General features: G+C 42.6%; 1 protein-coding gene across 1 annotated transcript in view; it reads left to right on the top strand.

The window, feature by feature from the left end:
- b4galnt2.1 (beta-1,4-N-acetyl-galactosaminyltransferase 2 (SID blood group), tandem duplication 1) overlaps positions 1-21,740 on the top strand; it is a 40,680-nt gene extending 18,940 nt beyond the window's left edge. The window contains exons 3-9 of the mRNA XM_077212118.1: positions 8,245-8,303; positions 8,544-8,724; positions 18,424-18,510; positions 18,659-18,840; positions 18,957-19,100; positions 19,186-19,414; positions 19,527-21,740. Coding sequence (XP_077068233.1) covers positions 8,245-8,303; positions 8,544-8,724; positions 18,424-18,510; positions 18,659-18,840; positions 18,957-19,100; positions 19,186-19,414; positions 19,527-19,708 — 1,064 coding nt within the window. The 3' untranslated portion in view covers positions 19,709-21,740. The remainder of the gene's footprint in view (positions 1-8,244; positions 8,304-8,543; positions 8,725-18,423; positions 18,511-18,658; positions 18,841-18,956; positions 19,101-19,185; positions 19,415-19,526) is intronic.
- Positions 21,741-22,090: the final 350 nt, after the last annotated feature.

Genomic DNA, 22,090 nt, shown 5'->3' with positions numbered 1-22,090 from the left:
ATCGGGTTTGATGTTCTTGGAACCCGGACGGTATGAAAGAGACCTCCGTTCTGGGGGAGGTCAAGGTAGTCAGAGGTGCGACTAGTTGGCTGAAATTGCGAATGAAACGCTGGTAGAAATTGGCGAATCCCAGAAACCTCTGCAGGGCCTTGCGGGAATCTGGGCTTGGCCAATCTACCACAGCGTTGATTTTCTCAGGGTCCATCCGCACTCCCTCAGATGAGACGATGTACCCTAGAAAAGGGACCGACTGTGCATGAAAATCGCATTTCTCCGCCTTGACAAAAAGCCCATTCTCTAGCAACCTCTGAAGCACTCGTCTGACGTGTTGCACGTGTTCCTGGAGAGAAGAAGAAAAAATCAATATGTCATCCAGGTAGACATATATGAACTGATCGATCATATCTCGCAACACGTCATTGACCAGTGCCTGGAAAACTGCCGGGGAGTTGGACAGCCCGAACGGCATGACCAAATATTCCAAGTGCCCCCTGGGGGTGTTAAACGCAGTTTTCCATTCATCCCCCTCCCTAATGCGAACCAAATGATAAGCGTTACGTAAATCCAATTTTGTGAAGATGGACGCTCCCTGCAATCTCTCGAAGGCTGAATTCTTTACCGTGATGTTATTCAGCTCTCGGTAATCAATGCAAGGTCGCAGAGAACCATCCTTCTTCCCCACAAAAAAGAATCCCGCCCCCGCTGTAGAAGAGGAAGGGCGAATGAAATTGGTTGCTAGAGAATCAGAAATATTTTTCTCCATAGCCTGGAATAGAAAGTGAATATAACTTGCCTTTCGGCCGAGACTTACCTGGCAGTAAGTCTATAGCACAGTCATAAGGACGATGCGGAGGGAGAGAAGCAGCACGAGACTTACTGATTCAGAATCAGAATCAGAATCAGAAAGAGCTTTATTGCCAAGTGTGCTTGCACACACAAGGAATTTGTTTTGGTACTGAGGCTTCCAGTGGACATATACAAATACAACATGAAACATAATACTACAAATTATAAGAATAAAAAATAAAAATATAAATATATGAGAATAAAACTATCACAGTTGGGTTTAGTCAGAATAGACATTTTCAGATTTACAGATTATGAACCTATTTACAGTGTTTTGAATATTATAAATAAATAAATCTACATATAAGTATCACCTGAGTTGTGGGATATTGCACTATACAGTGGGAGTATTGCACTTACAGGCATATGCCTTGTGAGGAGTGTTAACTGTTCAGGAGGGAAATGGCCTGTGGGAAGAAACTGTTCCTGTGCCGAGATGTTCTTGTGGCCAGTGATCTGAGTCTCCGTCTTGACGGTAACAGTTCAAACAGGTGGTGTCCAGGGTGAGTGGAGTCTGTGATGATTTTACCTGCTCTCTTCCTCACTCTGGAAGAGTACAGGTCCTGGAGGTTTGGCAGGGGGGCACCAATAATCCTCTCCGCAGTCCGGACTGTCCGTTGTAGTCTCCTGATGTCTGATTTGGTAGCTGAACCAAACCAGACAGTGATGGAAGCGCACAAGACAGACTCAATGACGGCTGAGTAGAACTGAATCAGCAGCTCCTGTGGTAGGTTGAACTTCCTCAGCTGGCGAAGGAAGTACAGTCTCTGCTGGGCCTTTTTCACAGTGGAGTCAATGTGATTGTCCCACTTCAGGTCCTGAGAGATGATAGTGCCCAGGAACCTGAATGACTCCACTGCTTCCACAGTGCTGTTCATGATGGTGAGTGGGAGGAGTGCTGAGCTGTTCCTCCTGAAGTCCACGATCATCTCCACTGTTTTGAGCGTGTTCAGCTCAAGGTTGTTATAACTGCACCAGGCAGCCAGCTGTTCAACCTCCAGTCTGTAAGCAGACTCGTCACCGTTTCGGATGAGACCGATGACAGTGGTGTCGTCTGCAAATTTCAGGAGCTTGACAGTGGGGTCTTTAGAAGTGCAGTCATTAGTGTACAGGGAGAAGAGCAGTGGGGAGAGAACGCACCCTTGGGGAGCACCAGTGCTGATTGTGAGTGTCTTGGATGTGTGTTTCCCCAGTCTCACTCGCTGCTGCCGGTCCGTCAGGAAGCTGGTGATCCACTGACAGATCGAGGATGGTATGGAGAGCTGGGTCAGTTTGGCTGTGAGTAGATCAGGCATGATGGTATTGAAGGCCGAACTGAAGTCCACAAAGAGGATCCTTGCATAAGTCCCTGGTCTGTCGAGATGTTGCAGGATATAATGCAGTCCCATGTTGACTGCATCATCCACAGACCTGTTTGCTCTGTAAGCAAACTGAAAGGGATCCAGCAGGGGTCCAGTGATGTCCTTCAGGTGGGCCAGCACCAGTCTTTCAAACGACTTCATGACCACAGACGTGAGAGCGACAGGTCTGTAGTCATTAAGTCCAGTGATTTTGGGTTTTTTGGGGACAGGAATGATAGTGGAGCGTTTGAAGCAGCAGGGAACCTCACACTGCTCCAATGATCTGTTGAAGATCTGTGTGAAGACCGGGGCCAGTTGGTCAGTGCAGGCTTTTAAACAAGCAGATGAGATGCCGTCTGGGCCTGAGGCTTTCCTAGTCTTCTGTTTTTTGAAGACTCGGCTCACGTCCTCCACACAGACCTTAAGCTCAGGTTGGATGGCAGGAGGGGGGAGTGATAATTGGAGAACAGGAGGTGATGCTGAATGTGTGAAGTGCAGATCAGACCGGGTGTGTGGTGTGAATGAGGGCTTTTCAAACCGGCAGTAAAATGAATTTAAATCGTCAGCCAGGTGTTGATTGTCCACAGATCGAGGGGATGGTGACTTGTAGTTGGTAATGTTCCTCAGGCCATTCCAGACTGATGATGGGTCGTTGGATGAAAACTGGTTTTTCAGTTTATCAGAGTAGTTCCTTTTAGCAACTCTGATCTCCTTTGTCAATCTGTTTCTGGCCTGGTTATACAAGATTTTATCCCCACTTCTGTAAGCATCCTCTTTGGCATGACGAAGGTGTTTGAGTTTCCCAGTAAACCATGGTTTATCATTAGTGAATGATAAGAATGTCCTGGTAGGAATGCATGTATCCTCACAGAAACTTATATATGATGTTACAGTATCTGTGAGCTCATCCAGATCATTGGTAGCAGCTTCAAAAACAGTCCAATCAGTGCAATCAAAGCAGGCCTGTAGATTCTGCTCTGCTTCATTAGTCCATCTTTTTACAGTCCTTATTCCAGGTTTAGCTGATTTCAGTTTCTGCCTGTAGGTCGGTATGAGATGAACCAAACAGTGATCAGAGAGCCCCAAAGCTGCCCGTGGGACGGAGTGATATGCATTTCTTATTGTGGTGTAACAGTGGTCCAGTATATTACTGTCTCTGGTGGGACATGTAACGTGCTGTCTGTATTTTGGTAGTTCACGGGAAAGATTTGCTTTGTTAAAATCCCCAAGAATGATTAAAAGAGAGTCTGGGTACCTTTGTTCCGTTTCAGATATTTGTTCAGCCAGCTGTTGTAGCGCCGCGCTCGTGCACGCGTCTGGAGGGATGTAAACATTCACGAGAATGAAAGAGGAAAATTCCCGAGGCGAGTAGAAGGGTTTACAGTTTATGAAATGTGCCTCTAAATTAGGAGAGCACATCTTCTTCAGTGTTGTTACATCTGAACACCAACTTTCGTTAATGTAGAAACACAATCCACCACCTCTCGTTTTCCCCGTTAGCTCCGCGATGCGATCCGCTCGGAACAGCTGGAAGCCCGGCAGATGTATTGCGTTGTCCGGTATGGCTTCACTCAGCCAGGTTTCAGTGAAGCACAAAGCAGCAGAGTTTAAAAAATCCTTGTTAGTGTGGGTGAGGAGAAGAAGTTCATCCGTTTTGTTAGGAAGGGATCGGAGATTCGCGAGATGAATGCTGGGGAGTGCAGTGCGCAGGCCGCGCTCGCGGAGTTTAACCAGCGCGCCGGCTCGCTTCCCGCGTTTGCGTCTGAACGCGCGTTTGAACAACAACGCTGCCCCTCCGACGAGAATGTCCAGCAAAACGTCCGAATAATCAAAAACTGTAGAAAAGGTTTCTGGTGTGTGTTTCCTAATGTCCAGTAGTTCGTCTTTGGTGAAACTGATAGGAAAAGAATGACTAAACGCAGAACAAACGAACAAAAACAACACAATAGCTGGAGAGCTCCAAACCGAGGCAGCCATCCGCGGTGCCATCTTGGATCGAAAACACCTCCTTCAGGTCCAGGTACTCCGCGGGCACGTTAGACAAATCCCCTGCTTCCTCCTAAAACACAGAAACAGGCACAGACGAACAGGCAGACACGAGACAAGACTTAAGACATTCCTTGCTCCACTCCAGTACTGATCTATGGTGCCAGTCCACCCGGGGGTTGTGACGGATGAGCCAGGGATGTCCGAGGACAACGGGTGCAAGAGGTGAGTCCATGATGTAGAATGAAATAGTCTCAGAATGGTTGCCGGAAGTGGTGAGGGTAATGTCTTCAGTGCAAAGGGAAATGGTGGGGAGTTCTTGTCTGTTAAGTGCGTGAACTGCAATTCTGTGAGTGAGGGGTCTGAGGGGAATCTGAATCTTCTGTGCAAAAGTGTGGTCCATAAAATTACCTAAAGCCCCAGAGTCCAGAAGTGCATGGCAGTCGTGCTGTTGGACTGACCACCTTAGTCTCACCGGAAGGAGTGTGGAGGTAGATGTAATCGATGATGAGGTCTTCCTAGCGGAGATCCCACCCGATAGTAGCCTCAATCTAACTATCGGGCTTGGCCTTTTACCGGGCAATTGTATGCGTAATGTCCCGCTCCTCCACAATACAGGCAAAGGCCCTGGGATCTCCGCCTCTCCCTCTCCTCCCGGGAAAGCCGAGCTCGACCCACCTGAATGGGCTCGGGATCGTAGACGGGGCTGACCACGTCCCTGCCGCTGGATTGTGGAGGGTCGGTCCCTGCGAAGGTACGGGTGGACGGGACTCGGCGCTCGACCCTAGACAGTCGAGCGTCCACCCGCAGAGCCAAGTCGACCAACCCGTTGAGAGTGGTGGGTAGATCCAGGGCGTAGATCTCCCTCTGGACGTGGTCAGCCAGCCCATGCAGGAACATATCCCACTGCGCCTCCTCGTTCCAGCCGCACTCCGCCGCCAGGGTCCGAAACTCTATCGAATAGTCGGAGACCGATCTCTCTCCCTGCCGCAGTTCCGCCAGTCTTCTGGCTGCCTCTCTTCCAGAGACAGCCCTGTCGAACACCTTCTTCATTTCGGCGGCGAGGGTCTGGAACGAGGCGCAGCATGGGTGTTGATTCTCCCACACCGCCGTTCCCCAAAGCGCAGCCTTCCCAGTCAGCAGGGTGAGGACGAACGCTACTTTAGCCTGTTCAGTGTCAAACGTGCGAGGCTGCAAAGCGAAATGCATAGTACAGCGGGTCAAAAACGCTCTGCAGAAGGCTGGCTCACCGGAATAATGTTCTGGAACCGGAAGACGGGGCTCTGACTGGGAGGGTCTCTCTGGTAGTGTGGGAGGAACGGCCGGTGTGGGCGGCGCAGTGGGACCCTGTAGGCGTTGGATCTGCTGGGTGAGCTCGGACACCTGCGTCACCAAAGCCTGTACTGCGCGGCCCGTGTCGCCGATCTCTCTCTGCTGAGAATCCATTCTCCTGATGCTATGATGAATAAACTCCTCCATCGATCTCTGAGTCGCACTCGCTGCTTCCCTTTCCTGGTCAGATCGTTCTGTCATGATGAGAGATGAACGACTGGAAGCAATAGCAAGTGAACAGTGATTTAATGATGAATAAATAGCAGTACAGGCAGATGAGAAACGGTGACACAGGGACTTCGGTGGTCAGGATCCGTGATGAAGTGAAGAGGTGCGGTGACGGTGAGACGGCAGACGAAACCCAGCGACGAAGACGAAGAACAGGAACACAAGGCAGGAACTGGACACCGGAACACCAACACGAACGACATCAAACAACGATCTGACAAGGATGATAGAACAGCGGTAAGTATAAGTAGAGTGGTGAGATTGATTGCAGCTGGTGAAATGAATGAGGATCAGCTGAAGCGGATCAGGTGATGTCATACACTCACGCCCACTACACACGTGCATTCATACCACAACATAAACACGAGACGAGAAGGAACAGAGAATGCATCTACCGTGACATATATAAAGACAGTTTAAACCAGGGGTTTTCAAACTGTGGGTCGAGACCCATTTGTGGGTCGCAGATTGGGAAGAGGTGGGTCGCGCAGTCACTATTGGCTGCAGCGAAATTTACGCGCGGCGTTCTCCTTTTTCCAAAGCGCTAGGGCGGTTGCGCTCCGGAGGCGTCTGTCGTTGCTAAACGCAACCATCAGCTGCGCTCTCCGTTACAGCAAGGAAAACGCTTTCGGCATTCTGAAAAGTTGAGATGTTTTTATCTCGATGCGGCGCGGACGCGCTTGGAAAAAAACGAGCGCGTGGCACCGCGAGCTTCCATTATGAGCGCCCATACCGCCCGCCTACATTTGAATACGCGATATGTGAACAGGCCCTTAATCTGTCGTCTGTTCAACACAGCGCTGTTGTCTTTCAGATATGGTCTTCGTATGAGTGCGTTGTTTGCATTCCCTCGCATTCATTTTGCTACCTACCTACTCAAGGAAAATTTTTATGTAAAACGTATTTCACATGTACACACACGAGGACGAAAGTGTTTTCTGCGCTGAACAACGTGATGAGTTTAACAACACTTGTAGCAGAAATATTAGTATTGAAATTCTAGGTCATGGGCCTACTGTCAAATAAAATAATTTAGAAAATAAAATTATTTGTTGTTATATCAAAACTTTGGTTAAGATTAAAATTACTCAATCTTTAATTTCTTCGTGTCTGGGTAAATTAGTTGAGGCAGCAGACAAGAACTACTCGGTATTCTTCACTTTATTTCAACAGCAATTAGGCTGCTATTTTAATTCTACATTATTTTGATAATGTACCATAAGTTTGTATTGCAATTAAACTTGTATGTCTTTCATACTATGACAAGGAGAAAACTGCTCTGAAGAGATCTAACGCCTCCCACCCCACCCCACATTCATGCTTTTTAAAAATCATTTTGGTGGGTCTTGAGATAGATTATTCTTGTCTAGGTGGGTCCTGGAATGGAAAAGTTTGGGAACCCCTGGTTTAAACAAATTTGGAAAAAAGTATTTTTGGGGAATTCTACCTACCCTGCCTTTAAGTTGTAATATTAAGTTTATGTAATATAAATATCTGATTAATCTCATATAGGATGCGTTTCGTTGAGTTAAATAACCCGCTAGAAAAGTTCTTCAGTGCTCATGCTCTTCAGCTTCAGCGCACGCACTCAAACAGCAATGCAAAACATTAAAAGCTATGATTGGGATTGCATATAATTATTTTTGTAATAAAATAATTGTAAACTCTCTGAGTAGGCTTATACAGTAGTTGCATTCTTCTTCAGCAACCATTGAGTTCATTGACTTCTAGCAAAGCGGTTCAGTTTACGGGTGTTCATTCTCTTCAGCTTCAGCGCACGCAGCTCAAACAGCAATTGTCATTTGAAACAGTAGGCCTAATATTAAAGATGTTGTAATTACTGTAATATTCAAAACGTAAAAAAAAATATATATAATATTTGTACTATTTTGTTAGGGAATATTTTGTTTGGTAACAAACACTTTACAAAGAACAACTAACACGAACTAACAGAGAGCAAGACCCGTTTTTAACGTTAGTTAATAAAATATTTGTGTTCATGTTAGTTCACAATGGATTAACTTATGTTAAAGAGACAACTTTGGATCTTGAAAATGTCTTAGAAAATGTTGAGATTAACATTAACTAAGATTAATAAATGCTGTAGAAGTATTGTTCATTCATTTTTTGGTTCACGTTAACTAGTGCTAACTAATGAAACCTTATTATAAAGTGTTACCATTTTTTAATAAAGAATGTTGGCCACAGGAATATAAAATTAATTTGAAAAGTTAAGGAATCTTACACTAGTTCAAAGCTATATTGAATGTGTATGATTTATAGGGGACATGGGTTTTAATGGTAAGCTTTTTGTTTTTGTAACCAGCCTCTCAAAGTATATCACAATTTGAATTTAGATTTATCGGCTTTCAAATGTAAAGAATTATAGGTTATTGGTATCAGCCACAATTTTCATATCAGTGCATCCCTAACCAGCATAACATTTTTTTTTTAAACAAATCACCTATAGCTTCTCTGCCTTTAAGTGAATTGATGTATATTATAATTTCAGGTCTCGCTCTTCAAACACAAGCAAGAAGTGTAACAACAGTCAAGAGAGAGGCGTACAAGGTTGGTTTAATCTTCCAATGCCCTTTGTGAATATTTTTATTTTTCGTAGGTAAAATTGTTGGTAAAAGGCCTTGTATAAGGTATTCATTCAATATGCATGCACATTAGAATCCTGTTTCACCATTAAATACTGTTTGTTAAGTGTTAAATGCATGTTGATGCAAAATCTCGAGACAGGTGAATTAAGATTCCATTCTAAATCTAAACTTACATTTGCATTAAACACAATGATGTCTGCAGGTGTCTTTGAGAGTGAAGAGTGGAGTGCTCTCAGTAGAGGATGTTCTGGATGGACAGCAGGTGGATGGACAGGGTCAGAGTGAATTGAGCATCTCATCTAGCAGCCTCACACAACTCAATGATCTGCTGTCTAGAGTGACCTACACCAGCACTATCTACCATGTCAGAACATCAGACCTGGGTAAGGGCTATCTGTAAATAAATGTACATCAATAAAACATCATACTGTTTATAGCAGGGTGTGCTGCATATAGTAGGGTGTGCTGCCGGGTAGCTTCCCAGCAGCAAACCCCCCAAAAAAATGCCCAGTTCCCGATAACGCTCACTCTTAGCGCGCTAAGAAGACTCGAAAGAAATATCTTACCAAAGTTGTTTAGGTTCCTAAGTGTGTTCCCCGAAGTGTCCCTTAGGAAGCTTCTTAGCACGCTGCCTTTTACGTTCAACGTTACATATGCCGCATTTCCACTGCATGGTACGGCTCGGTACGGCTCAGTACGGTTCGGCTCGGCTCAGCACGGTTCGGCTCGCTTCGCTTTTCCACTGCGTGGTACGACTCGGCTCGGCACGGCTCGGTTCGGTTCGCTTTAGCTCGGTTGCTTTTCCACTGCAGTTAGTACCGCTTCAAAGTGGGTGGGATTATGACTGATCGTTATAGTTTATCCGCTCCTCGGCAAACAACAAGAGGAACGTCTGCGCTTCTCGTCCACTGACCACGATTCAGCCATTTCTATTTTCGAAGTTTTTTTTCTTCAAGCAAGTCAAGCAAAACAGGTGCTACAGCGGTGGCTGTTACTGGCTATTTAAATCTAGTGGGTTTGATGTCTCGCAAATACAATGACGCTGGTAGTGACGATTCTGTCTGTCTGACCAATCAGTGATCTACAGTGCTTCCACGTCACATTTTAGTATCGGTACGGTACGCTTGGAACCTCAACAGAGGTGGTACCATTTAAAGCGAGCCGTACCGTACCGTACCATGCAGTGGAAAAGCGCCACACGTGAGCCGTACCGAGACGAGCCGTACCGTACCATACAGTGGAAAAGCGCCAAAGCGTGCCGTACAGAACCGAACCGTACCGTACCATGCAGTGGAAAACCGTACCGTACCATGCGCTGTCCCAAGTGAATGTGCTGAATTAGTTGCCATCGATTGCTCAGGAATTGATTTTCCACTTCAAGCGAAGGTGCATTACGGCGTTAAGAAAGACAACACGTTCTATGCAAAGTAAACATTCCTCAAATTATTCCAGTAACATTTATTTTATCAGTAAAATATAGACTATTAATTAAATAATCAAATTGTCAGTAATATGTTCACACAATATGTTGTGACGGGTAGACTAACTGGGTATCCCTCGCTAATCATCCACCCTCCTTATCCCGTTGTGCCACTTGTGCCGCTTCATGACATGGGTTTAACGACTTCTAAAAAGTTATGTTATAATGAAAAAAGAGTTTTCAGTCGTTCATCCAAACACACATCTAACCGCTTCTCTGTCTGACCCAGAATCATTTCGCAGGCTCGCCTGCCTGCACGCAAGCACGTATACACCCGTCAACAAAACCGAACACCCACCAATCGATACCGATTTTAGCCGGTTCCGATTTAATTTTTTCTTACCACTTTACAGCAAACACAAATATTTATTTTCTATATTTTTTTAATAGAACATAGAACATTTTTTAACAAATAAAATAAAATAGAACTATATAAATTATTACTCCTGGTGTGGGAAATTCACATATCTAAGTGCAGTGTTATGGTATGGAAGAACCATTTTCGCATCCAATATTCAACTAAACAAAATGTGATATAGGCCTATTTACTTATTTGGGAAACTAAACTTCTGTATGAAAACAGGTAATGGCAATAAAATAATATATAAATAGCAAATAAAAATAAAATAAATATAGCCTTGAAGTATAAAGATATTTCTCAAACACACACACACACACACACACACACACACACACACACACACACACACACACACACACACACACACACACACACACACACACACACACACACACACACACACACACACACAGGCCTATTGCAATCACAAGTTTAAATGGGCAAATTTTCCATAAATATTTTCTATAAATAGTCTTCATTTTCTTTTCTGACATTGCCTACTCCAGTTCTTGTTAAAGCACACCAAGACATGCAAATTCTGTGCATTTTGGGCACTTGGGTGAAATCATATTTATTTTGTCCAACATAAGTGTGCTTTCACTTTAATTGAGCTTGAGCAGCGCAGCAAAAATAGACTCTGCGCTTCACTTCACGCGAAGCTCCTGCTTTCCGTGTGAATGCACTCATTGATTAAAGGTGCTCAAAGCGATGTCACGCGTTTTTTAGGCCAAAACATTTTTTGTCACAACAAACATCTCCTCACTATACGCTAGCTGCCTGTCCCCTGAACACACTGTCAAAAAACACGGTCTCTGTGCAGACACCCCAGGCTCCTCAAACGGCAACAAAAACAAACTGGGCTTACCCGCACCACGAACAAACTGTTCCAGCCAATAACCGATACGAAGGGTTTGGGGGTGCGGTTTGCGGGGTGTGCGCGGATGAGGAGGGAGGGTCTAGCTAGCCTTCGTTTTGTTTGATAATACTTTAAACGTCAACAAGAAGTGATGTCACCCGACATCGCTTAGAGCACCTTTAACATGCACGCCGGAAAAAAACCTGCTCACGCTTGCGGTGTGAAACGGCCGTAAATTACTTGATTGTAATATTGTGTGTCATTACCTGAATGATCCACAACCGGAATTTTTTTTTTTTTTTTTGTAATGGTTGTCATGGTTTGTGTTGCATTCTTGAGCATTACCTTTGCAGATTCTGAAAGATGTACAATAGGTAAACGTATGACTTTGACTATGCATTGCAATCATTTTGTAAGGTTTAAAATATTAATTTAAAGGTATAGTTCACCCAAAAATGAAAATTTTGTCATTATTTACTCACCCTCATGTTGTTCCAACCTCGTAAGACCTTCGATCATCTTCGGAACACGAATTAAGATATTTTTGATGAAATCTGAGAGCTGGATCACTCCTCCATACTAGTCCATAGGTTTCTTGAGGGATTGAACTTGCCGGCCTCGAAAACTTATTAAAGACATTGTTAAAATAGTCCAAGTGACTACAGTGGCTCAATCTTAAGTTTATCAAACGACGAGAACACTTTTTGTGCGCAAAAAAAACCTAAAATAACAACTTTATTTCAACTATTCATTTCCTGCTTTCTGGGCCTCGAGTCAGGTTACTAGTTTAACAGCGTATGATCTGTTGTTGTGTCACACGCATCACCCACAAGACCAGCTTCGGCCAATAGTGAGCCTACGTCTGACGTAGCTCTACGCAATTACACTAGTTTAACTGACTAGAGGCCCAAAGAGAAGGAAATGAATAATTGAAATAAAGTCGTTATTTATGTTTGTTTTTGCGCACAAAAAGTATTCTCGTCGCTTGATAAATTTAATATTGAGCCACTGTAATCACTTGGACTATTTTAACGAACGATGTATTTAATAACTTTTCGAGGCCGGCAAGTTTCAATGCCTCAAGAAGCCTATGGACTAGTATGGAGGAGTGATCCAGCTCACAGATTTCATCAAAAATATCTTAATTCGTGTTCTGAAGATGAACGAAGGTCTTACGGGGTTGGAACAACATGAGGGTGAGTAAATACTGACAGAATTTTCATTTTTGGGTGAACTATCCCTTTAAGAGCTCAGTGTTGAGACCTTTCGCCGGAATTTGATTGACAGGCGATCTGACCAATCATAATGCAGATACCCATCATTTTTGTCCGACAAACAAACCAAACCAATTAGTAGATTAAAGTCAATGGACTTGAACTTGAAAAATGGTGTGTATTGATTTCTTTTTGCAGTTCTGATTTTCATTCTTGTTTAATTTGTGATATAACTAGAAGAGATTATCAGTTCATGTGCTGCTTGAACTGAGGCCTACACATTAAAACACCACGAAACAGTATTTATTGTTTAGTAATAATTATAAAAATGTGTAAGATGAGACTTTATTTCATACCAAAAGTAGGCTGCTCTGTCTGTCTTGTATGTTGGCGCATTGTCAGTGTCCTCTTTGCTCCGCAATATATTTTTCCCTGTGTGAGAACATGTGGAGTGAGAGCGGAATGGCTTGTCGGACGTATCAACAGTAACTGAGAGGGGCGGGTCTTTGTGAAAGGTCAATTTCAAATCATTTAAATCTTTGTGGACTCGGCCGGACTCGACTCGGACTCGGATGTTAAAGGGTAACTAAACCCCTGGTCAGAGCCTGACTCCACCCACTGGCAATATTTGAAAAATGCTGAAAAAGTGGGCAGAGCCCAGCGGAGATCGAGGGGACGAACAGAGGGCGGGGCTGAGCGGGGGGGGGCCGTGCACCTGAGACCCGCAGACGGATTAATTGATAGCTGCTGTCAGACTCACTAAAATGGAGAGCGACTGGAGTGACTTAAGTAACTTTTGTAACAGAGCGGTAATTTGAAGTCGAGGACTTTTCTCCCCCACCTTCACCTGAAGTGGAGGATGTTGAATTGTCTGTGACACAGGGCCACAAATTGTCTGGACACAGGGCCACAGCCATATCAATTCGAGCCGCTGGCTCAAACTGTTAGTCTTATATTCAGTTATTTTGAGGTAATTCTTTTCAGGATATTATTACTATAACGTTCAGTATATTTTGCTGCTATGTGAAAAAAATATCCAGCAAAACGCGTTTTTGTCGACACCAGAGGGTTAACTTTAGCCTAATAGGAAGGAACATAAATTGTGATTAAAAATATATGCTAACTCACATTATGACGCCGCTGTGGTGGTGGAGTCCATGTAGGAAGAGCAGCGTTTGGCACTGCGTCGCTTTTCAGCACAAGCTGTGTGGAGAAGCCCATTTCCACTAAATACAGATAAAGCTAATGCTACAAATCTATGCTATCCTAACTGATGTAATACTATGCTACTAATTAACTATGCTTCTAATAATACAAACAACACTAACAACTGCTAATTAACTAGGCTACATGAAATCCACATAATTCCAACTCCTGACTCGCTACAGTAGTTTTGACGGAACCAGATGCTTTTGTACCAGGGGCTGCCAAGTGCGTGGTGAGTTCACACCAAGGGCGTCACAGAGTTCCGTCACAGAGTACCCTACGTCAGAAAGTACCCCTACTTCAGGAGCTTTAAGTTTAACCTGAAGAGTGCAGCACATAGACATTTTTACACCATATATTTGAAAATTAAAACACTTTAATATTTGAAAATATTAGTGTTCTAATATTTGAAAATTAGAACACATTCACGTCGTCAAACATGCCGTGAGAACTCATTGGGCGCATTAACTCAAGCGGAGTAAAAGGAACCGTCCAGCTTGATCTTCTTTACTTAATAAATCCTTATAACAGCTCTAAACAGCAGCAGAACTACAGACATCATCCTTCGGATCGGTCAGCGTTCTTTTTCCTAACGCTATAATAGAGTGCCGCTTATAATGACCCGACCCACTGTGACAAGAATATTAGTTCCACTATATTATACGTTTCAGTGTCTTTATACATATTTGTTGTTACGTGTATTTTCTTATATATATATTCAGCTTACCAAATAAAATGTGATTTTTAAACAGAAATTATTTTATATTAAATTGACATTATGAAACGGAACTTAAAGCGGCACTATGCAGGATTTCTGTTTTTGTCAAACAGCGATCCCTAGAGTCGCTGTAGAGTACTTGTATTTAACGTTACTGTCGTAAATCCAACTCACGCAGAGCGTATCTGCACTCTGCACTTCCTAATAATAAATGTGGCCTACCGCATTAGGCTTACCTGAGCCTAAATTCCATATGACACCAATAAAGTGTATCATGTACGTCACATTATTTCGTAACAATGTCCGTTATGATGTTGTTAGACAAGATTATTGCAATTTATCATAATAGTTTGCAAATTGCGCTCATTTGCACTATTTACAACATGTAGGCTTATTTATGTCCTGATAATTATGTGAGATATTGACAACTGAAATGATAATCACAGGAATCAACTTTAACAATAAAAGCCTGACTGAGTGGGACTCTTGTCCGGTTCCTCACGCTGTCAGATTCTCGTTACCTTTTTCTAGACTCTACCGACCGTGCTTTCTTCGTTTTTTTTTTTGCCATTCTGAAAACGCCGGTCCGATGTTTACTCGTCTCTGACTCCTCGCTCAGTCAGTCTGCCGTTTCCTCTTTCTCTGTTCCTCCGACAATGCTTTTCTAGCTTTCTGCTTCTTATATGCCGGCTGAGCCATGGGACGAGACGACCACCATTCAACCCGAAAAGAGTCATATAACCATTCCAATAACTCCGAAGCTGTTCAGATAAGCTAAAAAAAACTTCATAGTGCTGCTTTAACCTGTTAAACCTGCTGATGACAGCTACAGACTGAACTTGGACTCGACAAAGGTGGACTCGGACCCTACACTATGAGTTTTACATGGGTAAAATGTTATTAATTTTGTTTTGTTGCCGTGTTGTGATTCTATGGAAAAAGATCCAGCACAGTGTAATTAAAAAAAAAACGAATGAGTTTTGAAGCACAATTTACACAACACATTTTGAACTCCTGTGAGTTTTACTCGCACAAATCAAGAATCCGCTTATGAATCTCAACAATGGTGACATGCTGCATTGCATTCTGGGAGGAGCTTTGGATGAGTTTTCTATGATGCACCTAGAATGCATTGCTGCATGAAGCATGTCCCCATCGTTGAAATTCATAGGCTGATTCTTGATGTCTGTGTGTATCTAAAACTTGCTGGAGTTTAAAGGTATTTTGTGTACAATGTATTTTTAAACAGGAGCTTATTTTTATTTTTGTTTTATTGCGTTTATTTCTGTGTTTTATTTTTTAAATAGTTGAGTTTATCTAACTGCTGGATCTCATACTGTAGTCACAGGTTTACTATAATGATACATGATATCAGCAAAAAAGGCCACTATAGACCAATGAGACGCCAGCATCATCTGATCACGTTTCTCTTGCTGTTCTTGCCATAACAAACAGATACAGCAACCAGAGAAAAGATAATATTAAAACATGATATCGGCTATATATATAACGCAGAGATGGAGACAGAGACGCATTCGGAAGTGCATTTTCAGAAGTGGTGGGTACTGGGTACAATGACGCATTCATTTTTTTTTCTCTTTCGCGCAGGTCATGTTTTGAAAGACGATGTCCTGTAGCTTATTAATGTAATTATGTAAATACAATACAAAAAAATTTATACAAAAATGTGATGTCCGACTCGTTTTATGAAGAAGAAAGCCTTAAGTTTTCAGACAAGTAGGTTACTCAATTTACAACATGCACTCATCCAATCTACATCAGTCATTTTGACCAACTTGAAAGCATCCAATCATCATCATCACAACTATTCCCGTATTCAGCAATAGATTTAAAGCAAGCATAATGCAAACAAGATAGCTACTCCACGATCATCTCCACCAATGCTCACGGGCGTCAGTTTGGTTTGAAATGTGTGGAAAAGAGACGCATTCGGAAGTGCATTTTCAGAAGTGACAAACTTGTCAGTGATGTACGGTGATGTCTTAAAGAGGCTAGGCACTGAGTTGAAAGCCAGATTACCTGATTTATTGTTTGATTGTTTATACGTAATAACAGTAAACGTGACGCACAAGTGTGGCATATCAAGAAATGTACAAGTCAGGATGTATATCGTGTAGCCTTCTCTCTCTCTCTCTCTCTCTCTCTCTCTCTCTCTCTCTCTCTCTTTTTCTCTCTCTCTCTCTCTCGCACACGCACACACACACACATACACACACACAAGCGCGGCACAGGCACACACCGGTATGTCCACTCCAGCATCAGCAACCATTCTTAATCCTTAATTGTTGCACAGCGGCAATTATGTTTTTCAGTCAGCAAAAGTAAAATCACACACTGCTCAATTGAATATGAAGGCAAATGGCTTGCATTGATTCAACCACATTTATCAATTCAATATTAAGCCCAAAATAGTTTTTGGCTCACCAATCAGTAGATTATTTGTAAATAAAATCCATCCGCCGTTCTCGTTAAGACGTCGATCACATTTTCTTTCATTCCAGTCTGTTTGAAACGATCGGAAAATTTTTGGGCCCTTTTGCTCCATTAGTCCATCTAAGGCTGTCGTAGACCTCCCTCTTGCTAATAACTTAGATTTTGTAAAAGAAACATATCTTAATTCCGTGATAACGGCCGGTGCTGTCATTTTGACTTTAAATTTGGCGGGGATTAACTAAATTAGGCTAGCTGTGGTGTATTTTGGCAGGGTAGTGCCTAGTTTGCCTACCCACATAGAAATAAACACTAGATGTCGCCTTGGGGGTCTATGCGTCAAAACCGCCGCCATCTTGAAACAGGGGTCTTGTCATAGGAAGTAGCTAGGTAACGCTGAATTCATGGATGATGCCGGACTTTTGTGCAGCGTATGGATGTTTACACGAACGAAATCTAAAAACCAGACAGCAAGGGATTACATTTCACAAGATTGTGAAATTTTTTACTTTTTTTTTTAAAATTTCTCTGATAATAGATACCTGTCTGACTGTTGGAATGAACTAAAACAACTAGAAAATCGCATTCATGACGATTTATGGTGATTTAATTTCCGTTAGACCTCTTCCTACATTGACGCTGATGACGGGTTCCCCTGTTTCAAGATGGCGGCTCTATTGACGCATTCGTTCCAATGAACTGCCTGTAGCCAATGCGGCATCTAGTGTTTATATTTATGGCCTACCCAGACCGCACGTTACCGAAACTTGTCAAACTTGTCAACCCGTAAATAAATCCATCGATCTGCACATTTTGTTTGAGTTCTTTAATGGTCTAGTGGTTGATCTGTTGCCAAGCGTGTCAGAGGTTACGGGTTCTAATCTGCACTTGTATAGTTTTTTTTCTCTCTCATCAAAACTGAATATGTTCATCAGTGGTTACAGTCTATATAAAACAAGGACAGGTTTGTGTGGATTTTATTTTGAGATTTCACCGGAATGAATAGAGAGTCTCCACAACGGTGATAGATTGAAGCGCGCGTCCGAGTGAAGACTGCGCGAGCCTGTATCCGTGACACTGATTGCCACGGCAACGAGCGCTCAGCAGCTTGAGTTCAAAAACACCACATTTTAGTGCTAGATCTCTTATTTAATAGCGAATTAAATTAATGCTCTGCTAGTTAACTGGATATGTTTTATTTATATGTATTAGGTACATCCGTGGCCCCTCAATGTTTCAAAAAGTGGTGGGTACAAAATGACTCATGGCGAAATCTTGTGGGGACGCGTACCCACCGTCCCCACCGAAATCTACGCCTATGACAATATACAATGCACTAAGGATTGATAAGCTGCTGGGTTCATGAATATTAATTAATTTTCAGTTTTCAGTGTTCACTAAAACTGATTTGCTACAATCAAAACAGAGTTGAGCGCAAGTCAATGAGATTGCCCTTTGCGCATTAGTTCCGACCCACCGAAATCTAGGCCTATGACAATATACAACGCACTAAGGATTGATAAGCTGCTGGGTTCATGAATATTAATTAATTTTCAGTTTTCAGTGTTCACTAAAGGGCGAGTAAAATCTAGGAATTTATTAGGCAATATCTAATGATAGACATTATTTAGTCGCCCATAGTGAAGATTTAGTCGAATATGAGAGTGATTTGCTCGCATTGTAGAGGGTTGTCTTGAGATATTCAATGTCTTCTTTTATCTTCAGTTTATTTCATCTAAGGCTGTTACTGGATGACAGTTTTATTTCTTGTTTTTTCTGTTATGTTCTTTCCTTAGTTAATTTCTCTTTTCAGGACCATGAGGCCATATTTCCAATCATGATTAGGAGACCATCAGTTCCTGTTCTTTATGACCCAGGAAAAGGTAAGACCACAACCCACTCTTTAAAACACTACAAAACAGCATGCTACCATGGCATCAGATGTGCTTGTTATAACAAATATACCTAAACATCTATAAAGTTAAAACCGGCTAATGAAATGCACCTACTTCTCTCTCTTTTGCAATTCAGATATCAACTCACAGGTAACCATAATTACCAAGACATTTCTGAGGTATAAGGAGCTGAACGTCCTCATCAAGAGTATCCGGAAGTTTTACCCAAATATCAAGATCATTGTTGCGGATGACAGCCTGAAGCCTGAACCTGTGTCTGGAAACAACATTGAGCACTACATCATGCCTCCTGCACAGGTACACACTTCTGCCCCAACTCTTAAATTGATCTAATGCTGTATGTCACACATATTGGATTTTAAATGTAGATTACCTGGCAACTAATCACTGCTGATGATTATTTGGTACCTCAGGGATGGTTTGCAGGCAGGAATCTGGCTCTATCCCAACTCACAACTAAATATTTCCTGTGGGTTGATGATGACTTTTTGTTCTTGAAAGAGACACGGGTCGAGAGTTTTGTGGAGATTATGGAAGCGATTCCAGAACTAGATGTTGTATGTATGAAATTATATTCTTTAGGGGGGGTAAAGGTCTTGGAGCACTACAGCACTGTTAAACAAGCTCTTTCTCTCTTGTTAGCTTGGTGGTGATGTCTCAGGTGACCAGTTCCATTTCATTCTCGAGTATGATGAGGGTGAAGAAGAAGAAGGTGGTTGTCTAAAGCGTATTGAAGGAGGGTTTCATCAGCCACTTTCAGGATATAATGGATGCTTTTTAGTGGATGGCGTCATTAATTATTTCTTGGCGAGGACTGAAGCTGTACGAAGAATTGGCTTTGACCCATTCCTTAAAAGGGTTGGACACACAGGTAAACATTCTAAAGTTTACATCATCAAAACATCTTCATTGATTGATTCCTAGCACATTTAATTCTTCTTCTTTTTAATTCTTAAATTCTCTCTCTTTCATTTTTCCCCCAGAGTTCTTCATTGATGCACTTGGAAAACTGTTAGTTGCATCATGCAAGGGGCTTTCTATTGGTCACCAGACACATCGGGCACAAAATGAATATGACTCATACCGGACTCAAGGGAAACGTGAAGAGAAGAGAAAACTGGCCCACCATTTCTTTAAGAATTTTCTTAACTACATCAAGTACTGATTAGTATTAATTAGGGACTGTTCGTTTTTTATTTAAGGGGCTACCAGAGGAGTTTTGAGATCTATAGCCAAAATAGACTTGACCCTCCCTTCATCAGCAATACATTTTTCTATGACCCTCCAAAATGATTGTGGAAAAAGGCATGACCCTCCCCGATAATTGATTGATTACTTCTGTACTGGTTTGTGCTTGTTTGCGATGTTCAGATATCTCTATGCTAGTAGACCTACACCAAACGTTCATTAAAAAGGGTCATATACAGTGCGACATATATCTATGAAAAGATTGGTCTTTGTGATGAATAAATGTACCACTGTAGCACGCCACTCCTATTCATGCTCCCTGTACATGCTCCCAATGAGCCAAATAATGAGAAATAACCAAATCGCTTACCACAGCTATGCAGACGACGCACAGATCTACTTAGCCCTATCGCCTAACGATTACAGCCCCATTAACTCCCTGTTCCAATGCATTGATGAAGTAAACAACTGGATGTGCCAAAACTTTTTTCAGTTAAACAAAGACAAAACTGAAGTCATTGCGTTTGGAAACAAAGATGAAGTTCTCAAGGTGAACGCATGCCTTCAGTCTAGGGGTCAAACAACTAAAAATCAAGTTAGGAATCTTGGCGTGACTCTAGAGTCAGACCTTAGTTTCAGTAGTCATGTCAAAGCAATAACTAAATCAGCATACTATCACCTGAAAAACATTGCAAGAATTAGATGCTTTGTTTCCAGTCAAGACTTAGAGAAACTTGTGCATGCTTTCATCACCAGCAGGGTGGATTATTGTAATTGACTCCTCACTGGCCTTCCCAAGAAGACCATAAGACAGTTGCAGCTCATACAGAACGCTGCTATTTTCTGAGTAGAACCAGAAAATATGAACACATCACACCAGTCCTCAGGTCTTTACACTGGCTGCCAGTTACATTTAGGATTGATTTTAAAGTATTATTACTGGTATATAAATCACTCAATGGCCTAGGACCTCAATACATTGCAGATATGCTCACTGAATATAAACCCAACATATCACTCAGATCATTAGGATCACATCAGCTAGAAATACCAAGGGTTCACTCTAAGCATGGCGAGTCCGCTTTTAGCTACTATGCCAGCCGCAGCTGGAACCAGCTTCCAGAAGAGATCAGATGTGCTTCTACAGTAGTCACATTCAAATCCAGACTCCAAACACATCTGTTTAGCTGTGCATTAAGGCTATGTTCACACTGCAGGCTGAAACGACCCAATTCCGATTTTTTTGCCCCTATGCGACCTGTATCTGATCTTTTCATGACAGTCTGAACGACACAGATCCGAACTTTTCAAATGCGACCCAGGCCACTTGGGTATGTGGTCCAAATCCGATATGTATCCGATCTTTTGAAATGCGACTTCAATCTGAACGGCCAGGTCACATGTATCCGACCCGCACGTCATTGATATGCGACAAACGTCATTATTCTGCGTTGAAGTAGGCGGGAATGAGAAGATAAACAACAACTATTGCGGACCATGCTGAGACCAGTCAATGGAAGGGAAGCGAGGTTTCTGATATAATTAATATGTGGGGGGACAGTTCTATTCAGGCCATGTTTAGCTACTTCCGCAAACAGCAAGTGACGTCGTTGACCGTTGAATAGTCTTCTGCGCATGCGGGTCAATTCTGGGTCATTTCACGTTCACGTTCACACAGGAGATCACAAAAGGTCGCATTTAATTGGAAATGTGAACGGCCTTGCAAAAAAATCGGATTTTTTCAAAAAATCGAAATTGAGCATTAAGCCCCTGCAGTGTGAACGAGGCCTTACTGAATGAGCACTGTACCACTGTTCGTCCGACTGCTCATACTGTATTTTATTTTATTTTTTATTCTAAACTGTTTTAATTGTTCTGTATTTTATCTTTTATTCTAAACTGTTTTAATTATTCTGATTTCTTTTGATTATTTTAATTTCTTCTATGTAAAGCACTTTGAATTACCGTTGTGTATGAAATGCGCTATATAAATAAACTTGCCTTGCCTTGCCTTATAACTGACAACTAATGAAAACGTCTCGGGTTACGTATGTAACCCTTGTTCCCTGAGAAAGGGAACGAGACACTGCGTCGGTGACGACACTAGGGGAACGCCCTTCAGCGTAGCACGTCTGAATTTATGAATGAAACCGAATCCAATCCTATTGGCGTTGCGTGATGACGTAGCGTGTGACGGCATAAGCGGATGTGTACAAAAGCACGCCGGCACACAGAAAATGTCAGCTTTTGCTATGAAGCAAGTGCTCCAAGCAGGGTGAGGTGTGGCGAACCGACGCAGTGTCTCGTTCCCTTTCTCAGGGAACAAGGGTTACATACGTAACCCGAGACGTTCCCTTTC

Source organism: Siphateles boraxobius, unplaced genomic scaffold (assembly GCF_051911475.1).
Source record: "Siphateles boraxobius isolate OS27281-9 unplaced genomic scaffold, OSU_SipBor_1 66, whole genome shotgun sequence".
NCBI lineage: Eukaryota > Metazoa > Chordata > Actinopteri > Cypriniformes > Leuciscidae > Siphateles > Siphateles boraxobius.
This window is presented reverse-complemented; position numbering and strand designations above follow the sequence as displayed.